Source organism: Pestalotiopsis fici (assembly GCF_000516985.1).
Source record: "Pestalotiopsis fici W106-1 unplaced genomic scaffold PFICI_Scf_8, whole genome shotgun sequence".
NCBI lineage: Eukaryota > Fungi > Ascomycota > Sordariomycetes > Amphisphaeriales > Sporocadaceae > Pestalotiopsis > Pestalotiopsis fici.
In genome coordinates, this window is record NW_006917098.1 from 605,291 (window position 1) to 616,444 (window position 11,154).

Consider the following 11,154-nt stretch of genomic DNA (forward strand, 5'->3'; position numbering starts at 1 on the left):
TCCCCTTTCCTCGCTCATTGTCCGCCATGCCCTCGTCTGATTACAACATCTTTCTGCCCACTGTCAAGCCAGACGCACCATCAAGACGGATGTGTCAGTCCTATTAAAGGTTCGCGTGCTTCTGCGACGAGTGTCTCCATACTGTAAATGCGCCGCCACCACGCGGGAACCATCCATGAATCCCCCCAGACAAGCCAGTCCAAAAAGAACAAGAACCCCCCATGCTCAACGGATTTCGCTTCATGCAGGTCTCCCATCCACGGCTGATGCACGGCTCGCTAGAAGATACGGCACACTTTCGACCTCGATCTACTCGCCGCACCCGAACATACTACACATACATACACGATGCGATTAGCCCCAAAGCCTGGTGAAGCCTGACCCAGCAGATTGAAGAAGCTTCAACTAAAAAGTAGAACGAGGCACTGTACCTAGGTCGCCTAGATAGCGCGTGCCGCATCTCGATTTCCAATATCCACCGTGCTGGAGTCCAAGTCCAGTGCTGGGCTTGGTTGGACCCCCCTTTGCGGCAGCTACCGTATTGGACATTCTCTCGCCGCTCTCGCTAGCTCAATTCCAACCTGCAGTCCAAATCGAAACCCGGAAACTACTACTGTGCTGCTGCTACCGCCGCCGCCCACGCGACGACTCTCCGTCCTCACCACGACGGCCTCTCGTCGACCTCGACTTTCTCCTAGCAAAAGTTGTCCCCGTTGCCGAGACCACGTACTCGACGTCTGGGGAGACCACCACTGAAGTGTCGGCGTTTCTCGACGCCTGACATAAACTTTTCCTCTCTCCATCATGGCTTCCGGGTTCTTCTCGCGAAGCAAGCATAAGAGCAGCTCCAGCGACCGGCGCGACGACAATGACTCTGTATCCGTTCATTCCATACCTCGATCTCGGCATGGCAGGGAATCATCCATCATCTCGGTCGATCGTCCCAGCTCGTCCTCGTCAGAGTTCGCTGGTGGCTTGCCGTACGACGCCACGAACCGGGACGGACGCAACCCTGTAGCTGTCGATTATCTCCCTCGTCCTGACCAGATGCCTGTCCGACGAGATCCCCTCCCACACCAGATGAACAGAGCTACCGGTGATTATCAGCAATATCTCACAGCAGATGCCCATGGCTATGCACACATGTCTGCTGGCTCGCATCTCTCTGGGCCCCGGCCGCCACCAGGCACCTCGAATGTGACAATGGCATCGACCGGGCAGCGCAACACCCAATTTCAGCAATGGGGCCCATCCAACGGACAAACGCCCCGAGGCAGCACAATCAGTGGCGTGAGCACTCAGAATGGTCAATTTACCGAGAGGTCCGACTCGCTGGCCTATTCCAACTGGTCGGCGAGCCGACTTCACAGAGAAAGCGATCAATCCAGCGTATTTTCAGGTAATGGAGGACCCCTAGATTCTGCGACAACCCCACGCTCATCGAGACTACCAGCCCTACCCAGCGCGACTTCCCAGAGCTCATTCAATTCGAACCTGTCCGCGAGGGACTCGCATCGTTTGACAAAACTCCCAGGCCCCACGTATTCCCCAGATCGTGTGTCGAATGCGAATAGTGCCGGATCCGACGCAGACCGGCTAGCCAGACCCGCTGACGATCGAGTGACTGAACAAATGTTCTACGAGTTAATGCAGAAGCGAGGATGGCACAACTTGCCCGAGCAAGCCAAGCGTCAAATGGTTGCATACCCAACTGCGAAAAAATGGACGCTCATCTACCAGGATCGTTTGACCGAAATGCAGGGAGAACAAAAAAGGAGACAAGTAGCAAAAGTGAACAACCAATATTCGGCCGTCGATGTTGCCCCCATCTCCTCCTCCGATGAGGAAGGCTCCCCCGAGTGGTACGTTCGCAAAGTCATGGATAACAGTCTTGACACAAAAGGCCTGGGTAGTCTGGAAGTCAACCTGCGAACTCAACAGATTGGCTGGGTAAAGCGATTTATTGAGTGCCAGGGTCAGATAGCACTGACAACACTTCTCTTGAAAATCAATCGTAAAACCGCCGTAGGACCTGCGGCTCCATCCGACCACAAAACAAGCGAGAAGAATCTCGACAAGGAATACGATATAGTCAAATGTCTCAAGGCATTGCTTAACAACAAGTACGGTGCCGATGATGCGCTCGCCCACCAGCAGGTCATTGTGTCTTTGGCGACATCACTTATTTCACCTCGCTTAACCACAAGAAAACTCGTCAGCGATGTTCTCACCTTTTTGTGTCACTGGGAAGATGGCGATGGCCATATGAAGGTCATTCAGGCGATGGACGCCGTCAAGACCCAACAGAACGAGAATGGACGATTTGACGCATGGATGCGCCTTGTTGAGGTCACTGTCGATGGCCGAGGCAAGATGGGAAGTCTGGTCGGCGCCAGCGAAGAAGTCCGCAGTGGTGGAATCGGCATGGAGAACCTGCTCATGGAATACGCCGTCGCTACCCTCATCCTCATCAATATGATCGTTGATGCTCCAGAAAGGGATCTCACACTGAGGATGCATCTCCGGGCACAATTTGGTGCTTGTGGAATCAAGAGGATTCTCACCAAGATGGAGGCCTTCCAGTATGACCTGATTGACAAGCAGGTGGAGCGGTATCGTACCAATGAAGCTATTGACTACGAAGACGTGCTCGAACGGGAGGGCAGTAGTATGAAGGACAACATCGAGGGTGATGTCAAGGATCTCAATGATCCCGTTCAAATCGTCGATGCTATTCAACAACGAATCCTAGGCACAAAAACTCAGGACTACTTCATTTCGGCATTGCAGCATTTGCTACTCATCCGAGAAAATGAAGGCGAAGAGAGGTTACGCATGTTCCAACTGGTGGACTCCATGCTCAGCTATGTGGCCATGGACAGGAGGCTTCCCAACATGGACCTCAAGCAGAGCTTGAACTTTACCGTGCAGAATCTGCTGGACAAGTTACATACTGATTCAGAGGCACGGCAAGCTCAAGATGAGGCCCTGGAAAGCCGGCAGATTGCCGATGCAGCCATGGCTGAGCGGGACGACATGAGAGCCAAACTGGAGCTGGGTGCCGACGGTCTTGTTGCCCAGATGCAGAAGCAACTTGACGAACAAGCCAGATTCATCGAGGCACAGAGACGGCAAGCTGATGGCCTCAAGGCCGAGCTTGAGAATATGCAGACAGTTCGTGCAAAGGAGGCTCAGCGTTATGAGCTCGAGACCAGAGAACTGTATCTCATGCTACGGGACGCCCAAGATGTTGCTGCTTCCCAGGCTGCTAAGGGCAGTAGTGATAACAAGCCAGGAGCACCTTCGGAAGATCCCGTACGCATGCAAGGCATTCTGGATCGGCAACGTCTCATGGAACGGCTGCAAATGCAGATCGAAAGGCAAAAGACACAGTACAAGCTCGAGGGTAGAGTATGGGGTGACACGGTTGGCCCATCAGACCGCCTGCGCGCTCTACGTGAAGAAATGGATGGCTTCAGTGCACCAGAGGGCTCGGGAATGCCGCCTGAAGGGTTCAGCAACAGTATGCTGGGCGGTGTGCTTGGTGCTGTCAACCGGCAGACTAGGATACCTAGGAAGCCGGTACAAGACCGGGCTGAAACGATTCCTGAAAGCGATGACGACGAGGAGGGCATTGTCTATGAGAAGCCGAGACTCGTCGAATTCAAGAGACCAGTCATGGACCCGAGACAGGCCAGCAATCTCATGTCTGAAATCCAAGCAAAGGGCAAGAAATATGATGCTAGCGACTCGGAAGATGGCGATGATGTCACTACAGCTCCCTCTCATCCCAGCATGGAATCTCAATCTCCCATCACCCCAAGCGACCCGGACGCGCCCAAGGCTCAGGCTACCGGGACTGGTGCCGCTCCGCCGCCGCCGCCTCCTCCACCACCTCCGATGCCCGGTGCACTTGCAGGAGCACCTCCCCCAGCGCCTCCAATGCCGGGCGCGCTACCGGGTGCGCCGCCGCCGCCACCTCCTCCTCCACCTCTACCTGGTCAACTCACTGGTGGCCCTCCGCCGCCGCCGCCTCCTCCTCCTCTGCCCGGTTCAGTACCTGGTGGTCCTCCTCCTCCGCCGCCTCCACCACCCCTACCTGGCTCCGGTGGACCTCCGCCACCACCTCCACCGCCGCCTATGCCGGGCGGTGTTCCTGGAGGGCCACCACCTCCTCCTCCTCCAATGCCTGGTGCCATGTCTGGTCACTTCTTATCAGCGCAAAGCAATCTCCCTGCAGCGCCGTCCATTGGCTTGCCCATTGTGCGGCCCAAGAAGAAGCTCAAGAACATTCATTGGGAGAAGGTTGACGCACCGGAGGCCAGTCACTGGGCTGCACATGCACCCACCGCGGAAGAAAGAGAGGAGAAGTACATTGAGCTCAGCAAGAAGGGTATTCTTGATGAAGTCGAGAAACTATTCATGGCCAAGGAGATCAAGAAGATTGGCATGGGAGGTTCCAAGAAAGACGACAAGAAGCAGATCATATCTGGAGATCTGCGAAAAGCCTACGGTAAGGTTATCCTGATATTCTCAACCCTTTCAAGAGGCTAACATAAATTAGCTATTGCTCTTTCCAAATTTTCGCAGTTTTCTGTCGAAAAGATCGCGCAAATGATTATTCACTGTGACAAGGATGTTCTTGACAATCCTGTAGTCATGGATTTCCTGCAGAAGGACGACTTGTGCATTATTCCCGACAGCACGTCGAGACAAATGGCACCTTACAGCAAGGACTGGACGGGACCCAATGCCAGTAAAGAAGATCGGGAGCAAGATCCAAACGAGCTTACTAGAGAGGATCAGATCTATCTTCACACAGCCTTTGAATTACATTATTACTGGAAGAGTAGGATGCGTGCTCTGGCTCTTACAAAGAGCTTCGAGTCCGACTATGACGAGATCAACGAGAAGATCCGGCAAGTCGTCGAGGTCTCCGAGTCTCTACGAGACTCCGTGTCGCTGATGAACGTTCTGGGCCTTATCTTGGATATCGGTAACTACATGAACGATGCAAACAAGCAGGCACGCGGTTTCAAGCTCAGTTCGCTCGCCCGTCTTGGCATGGTCAAAGATGACAAGAACGAGTCTACTCTTGCGGATATGGTCGAGCGTATTGTTCGCAATCAGTATCCTGAATGGGAGGGTTTCACTGTGGACATCCAGTCTGTCATTTCGGTGCAAAAGATCAACGTCGAGCAGCTTCAGTCTGATGCGAAGAAGTATATTGACAACATCAAGAACGTACAAATGTCGCTCGACAGTGGCAACTTGTCCGACCCTAAGAAGTTCCACCCACAAGACCGTGTCAGCCAAATCGTACAGCGCTGCATGAAGGACGCGCGGCGAAAGGCTGAGCAGATGAGTCTCTATCTCGAGGAGATGGTCAAGACTTACAACGATATCATGGTATTTTACGGCGAAGATCCTGCTGATGAGGGCGCTCGTCGCGACTTCTTTGCCAAACTGGCTCTTTTCCTTAATGAGTGGAAGAAGTCTCGTGACAAGAACGTGACTATGGAGGAGACGAGACGCAGAAATGAAGCCAGCATGAAACGCAAGCACGCCGCTCAGCTCAAGATCAATGCGGTCAATGCCGAGGTTGGCGGCGCACCCGCGAGCCCAGCAAGTGCCGGCGCCATGGACAGCTTGCTCGAGAAGCTGCGCGCTGCCGCTCCCCAGGCGAGAGATCAGCGCGACCGCAGGCGGAGAGCGCGTCTCAAGGACCGACACCAGGTTCGCGTCGCCAGTGGGCAGAAAATTCCAGACGTCAACGAGATCCCAGATGTCGAAACTGCAGGCCTGCGATCGGATGGCACTAGTGCCGCTGATACAAACGAAGGACCTACTAGCCCTGGACTTTTGTCACCAGACTCTGCCGATGTGGCCATGGCTGAAGCAGCTGAAGACAGTCTGAGTTCCCGGGCGGAGATGCTGCTTCGCGACATGCGCAGCGGTGGGGACGGAGCTGAGGAGGGTGGAGAGAACAGCAGCAACATGCGTCGCAATGCAGCCGAAGAAAGGCGAGCCAGGCGGAGAAGATTGAAGAGTGGAAGTACCGCAAGCGCCGGAGATGCGCCAGTCGATGGAGAGGCACCCAAAAGCCCACCACCCACCGAAGAAGTACCACCAGTACCAACTGTTGCGGTGACCGATGCGGATGGCTGATCATTGGAATGGCACAAAGCACGCCATAAATGAATATATATAATGTCTACAACTTTGGAGAGTAGTGAAGACAGTACAAGCGCCGCGCCGCAACGAGCAGAGCATGGCACGGCTCACAGACTATCTCCGAGGCAGAGCCGTAACTCTCATATCGAGTGGCTCACAGGATATTCATGTGAGCATAAGCGAGTGGCCACGGGTAATGATCAGAGACTTTATTGTCGCCAAGTAATTCTCTACGTGGGAATAACCGTCGTTACAAGAAAACCAGGGCAACCGGTGAAGAAGTTACAGGCCCAGGATGTTAGCATACTATACTATATGTATCATCTGTCTATTGGACATATTTTTCATTCAATCATGACATGCTTGGTTTGTGCTTGCTCCGTCAATGATGCCTGCGCTTTAGGGCTGTGCCTCCTGAATGCAGTTCTGAATATCAAGTTTCATGTCCATTGCTGAACGATACGAGGTGACCGACCGCCACAGTGATTGTTCCTACGTAAATCCGGCCTGTGATCTCGGGGTAGGTAGCCGAGAGCCTTGGCAAGTCACCGTGTGTGGGCATGTACGTAAAGGGAGACTGGCAATACGAACGAGATCTACATTTCTCGACAGATATTTATAGTTCATTCGTCGTGCTCTGATAGAAACTAGATGGAGTAACGTGGCATCTAGAAACAAACAGTTCATGTTCCTTTGTATTATTGAAGACTGATCCTCCCAGACGGCGCCGCACACAAACGTAGCATGGATCATTTCCCCCAAATTGATCTGGTAGTGTGCGGCGCGGTCCCTCATTTCCCGTGGAGTGGATCTACTCGACCTCGTCGCCGACCACCATAGACCTACCTACCTACCTATGTAATCTTTGTTGTTGAGACAGAGTCATGCCAGTCACAAAATTATCTACATGGTGGAGACATGTGCAAATTTTGCATTCTGATATGATAATAACTCTTCCTTCTTCAACAAAGTCACCAGCACTTGTCGTCTCGATTAGTATAGTGGTCAGTATGCCAGCTTGTCATTCAATTACAATTGAACTCGCTGGAGACCGGGGTTCAATTCCCCGATCGAGAGAATGGTACAATTCAAAATTGTTCTTTTTGCCTTTTATGTGGGTGTTGAACGCCATCTTTTTCCCTCATCCATAAATTACATACTGATGCTGATATTGCTGAGCCGTTGTCCGTGGGCGCGGCTGCTAGTCCATCAGCCACTGCTCGGACCGGCATAACGGCATACGGGCGCAATATTCTATAAGCTGGAAAGGAACGTTACAAAGAGGCTGATTCCACACCATCCGGGAATGGGCGGAAATCTCATAACCGTTATTAACAATATGCGGCCGACATCTGCCTGTGGGCATTTTGGGCAGCTTATGGCTGATATCTATACGAGAGGCATCGGGTGATGAGTGCGGGCTAATAAGGCATAAGAAACTCGGCGCACCAAAAAGGACTTTGTTTAGTGGAGCCACATTGCCAAGCGCCTACAACATTCCACATGCCCGAGCTGTCGTCGCTCCAGTTGTTCTTGTGTATTTAAGACAAAGCTGAGTTGCCCAGCTGTGCTTATAGTGCTGATGTCAGCACCCTGGTTAAGCCTCACGATAGCCTAACCCGACTTCGACTTTTACGACTCTCATTTTTGTTTCTTGCCCGTGGCGGTGCAGACGATTCCTTGTGCAGGAACAGAAGAAAACTACTGTAAATGGAAGTCTACTCGAGCATCAGACCAATCAAAAGACTCAGCCAAGCCAGACTAGTTCATATCAGCCAATCAGACCAAGAGAGATCCATGGAAATGGCGGCCAGTCGCCTCGCTTGGCAGACCACTCGCTCGAGGCTCAGTCACAGTAAGGGTGCAAGCAAAAATAGAACTTCTCGCGATGGCTTCAACCACAGGCTGTGTGAACGGAATAGTCGTCTGACTGATGAAGATGTGGACGGATGGTCAAGAATGGAAAAGTATATAAAGAGAGTGGGTGAGCGTCGAGAAAACGATCATATCTCAGAACATCAATCAGCACATTTCAACACATACAATAGAACAATCAACCATTCTTTCTACTTTTCATAATTCATCTCTTTAGATTTTTATAATTCTAAATCATAAATAATCAAAATGAAGTCCTTCACTGCCATCACCCTCCTCATTGCCGCCGCCAGCGCGCGCACCACCCCAATCCGCGCCCGCCAGGCCACCGCCGAGGGCTACATCATCCTGCCCAGCGAGCTCGCCTCGCACGACGTCATCGACGGCGACAACGTCTTTGCCGTGGGCACCGCCACGGCGCGCAACGGCGACATCGAGCTGTCGACCCTGTACTCGATCACCTTTCCCGCGGCCGTGGCGGGCAAGACGTGCGCCGCCCGCTTCTTTTCCGGCCGCGCCACCGACTCGGTCGTCGGGACCGGCGAGCTCGACTTTTTCTCGACCGGCATTACCGACCTGGCCGGCCAGGCCAACGGTAACCTGCGCGACCAGGCCCTGGGCCGCATCGCCTTTGTCCCCGGCCAGAGCGGCGACTTTGTCGTTGACCCCAACGTGCCCTTTGTCTATGCTGGTGGCTTCCCCTGCCCCGCCGGCCAGACCATTGTCCTGGAGAGCGCGGCTGTCGGCGAGTTTGATGTCGTCTCTGTCGGACAGGACTTTGCGGGTTCCTTCAACCCGGCCCAGGGTGTCCCCAACGGTTTGAGCTTTGTTGCCTACTAAGTTGGTGCCAACATTACATTTGAAACGGGTGATTTGGTTTAAAAGATGGTTTTGATTTGGGTCTTGGTCTGGGTTTGGCATTCCAGTATCGTTTTGGTTTGGGAGTAGCATTTGCATAGCGAGGGTTCTTGGTAGCGTCATTCGCGGTTTATTTGGTAGATTACATTAACACGGTCCTTTATTCATTGCTAGAAATATGGTTCCTCTTGATTTATATCACCTGATACCTTGAGTCTCGGGTGTTAACCACCGACGCAATAGAGTGTAAATAAATACTGCTTCGTCCTGAATCGTTATCACGCCAAATCCAAGTTACGGTGCAATCAAGTAGTCAGTCAAGGATATCATTTTAATCTACCAGTGGCTAATAGTGATAGTACTAATTCATCAATCTCGAACATCATTTCCGTTGATAACCAAACCAACCTGTATTCATAACCCAACATTTGAACCACCCCTGATGCCACCAAATGCTTGCACACAAACAAATGCTACGCTAAATGAAAAATAAAAGAGACGACAGCTTTACACATCAGAACCTGTTCCACCATGACGTTGTATCTTTTTACCAATCAAGACCCTCGGTCTTGGAGCAATCCATGGAGGAGCAGAAGCTGATATCATTTTCAGTAACCTTGGCATTACCGGGGAGCTGCTGGCGCGCGGGCCAAATCTCGCGACCGGCGCGGCGCTCGGCCTTGTGGTGGTTGGTGACGGCGTCGCGAACCGAGGACTGGAAGAAGAGGGGACCCTGCTCGAGGCGGGGGTGCATCTCGCCATTGACGAAGACGCCGGCGTTGATGTTGGCCTGGGCGTTGGCGCACAGGTACTTGTCCTCGGACATGATGCGCTTGTAAATGTCGTTGATGACGGAAAAGTCGGCGTCGCTCGAGCCCTTGTTGCGGTACACCTCGTAGCTCATGATGGACTTGTTGGGGCCCTTGGGCACGAAGCGTTGCATGAAGAAGAAGTGAGGTCTGTGTGAAAATAGTCATGTTAGTCATTTGATTTCTTCCTTTCTCTTCTTCAACTTGATAAGACGAAGAGCAAGAGGAGAAAACTTACGATACGTTCATGGATGCGTTGGGAAAGTAGTAAGTGGCGGCAACATTGAAACCCTTGGCAATCTGTTCTGGGGTAGGACGACCGAGGTGCTGGACATATCCCTTCTCAGTGACGACGCCATATGCCTCGAGATCAGCGATTTGAGGAATATCGGGGTGAGTGGTCGGGCAGTGATAGCACTCCTTTTTTCGAGTCACGAAATGTCAGCTTCTCGTCTTGCATTAAGAAGTTCTTTTGAAAAGTGATACCCACATTGTAGTTATCGGCCAGAATCTTCCAGTTGTACTCGCCCTCCATCTCCCAGGTGTGGTCAAACTCGTAATCGTCCCAGTTGTAAGCCTTGAAGCGATCCTGTGTGTCGATGCCAGCAAAGTGCTCGTTCCATGGCGTGGGCTTCTCAGAGGCATCGAGGTTGACCCAGACAAAGCCGTTGGTGTCAATGTGGACGTGGATGGGGAAGAGACCGTTCTTGCTCTTGTCAAAACCCTGCAGCTCCTGGTAGCCGGGGGCCTTGGTGAGCTTTCCGTTCATGCCATAGGTCCAGTTGTGATATTTGCAGGCGAGAATGCTGTTGTTGCCCTTTGGCTCAGTGACGACCGGGAAGGCACGGTGTCTGCAAATGTTGTGAAAGGCATTGATGGTGCCGGTGCGATCTCTGGAGATGATGAACTGGAAATTGGCAATCTCGTATCGGATCCAGTCACCCTTGTTGGGAACTCGGAGGCTGTGAGTAGTGAGGAGCCACCGCTTGGAGAAAATGGCGCGCCTCTCGAGCTCGTACATGTCCTGAGATGTATACCATGATGCCGGCAGGGCTCTGACGGGCGATGGCTTTGATGATTCTGTCGAGTCTATCGACTTCTGACTAAGGAATTTCGACAGAAGCGATAAGCCCATGGCCAGCGCCGAAGCGAACAGGCCAAAGAAGAGAAGGTTTGGCGAATAGTAAGAAGTTAATTCAAACATCTTGAATGTGTGTGTTTGGTGTGTAAAGATGTGTGTCTTACACCTCTTGTGAACTGGATGACAGTATACTCGAGGATGGCTTCTTTTATTACTCAGACTATTGGGGACCCGTGCCCTCTCTGGGTTCTTTATCAGTCTCTGATATATGATATGGGCACCGTACTATCCTATCCGGTTAGCACCATCCAGCCTCTTGTCTTGGCTAATCATGATGCCGTCCATATCTCAGACGAT

At 52.3% G+C, this 11,154-nt stretch overlaps 3 protein-coding genes across 3 annotated transcripts; 2 read left to right on the plus strand and 1 right to left on the minus strand.

The window, feature by feature from the left end:
• Positions 1–804: 804 nt before the first annotated feature.
• PFICI_10888 (uncharacterized protein) lies at positions 805–6,168 on the plus strand (the record flags this gene model as incomplete). Its single annotated transcript, XM_007839469.1, has 2 exons — positions 805–4,513; positions 4,565–6,168. 2 exons carry the CDS (start codon positions 805–807, stop codon positions 6,166–6,168), a joined length of 5,313 nt encoding a protein of 1,770 aa, XP_007837660.1.
• Positions 6,169–8,298: 2,130 nt separating this feature from the next.
• Positions 8,299–8,889, plus strand: PFICI_10889 (uncharacterized protein; the record flags this gene model as incomplete). The annotated part of the gene is made up of 1 exon (XM_007839470.1): positions 8,299–8,889. One exon carries the CDS (start codon positions 8,299–8,301, stop codon positions 8,887–8,889), a length of 591 nt encoding a protein of 196 aa, XP_007837661.1.
• A 565-nt stretch (positions 8,890–9,454) lies between these two features.
• PFICI_10890 (uncharacterized protein) lies at positions 9,455–10,920 on the minus strand (the record flags this gene model as incomplete). The annotated part of the gene is made up of 3 exons (XM_007839471.1): positions 9,455–9,866; positions 9,955–10,136; positions 10,207–10,920. 3 exons carry the CDS (start codon positions 10,918–10,920, stop codon positions 9,455–9,457), a joined length of 1,308 nt encoding a protein of 435 aa, XP_007837662.1.
• Positions 10,921–11,154: the final 234 nt, after the last annotated feature.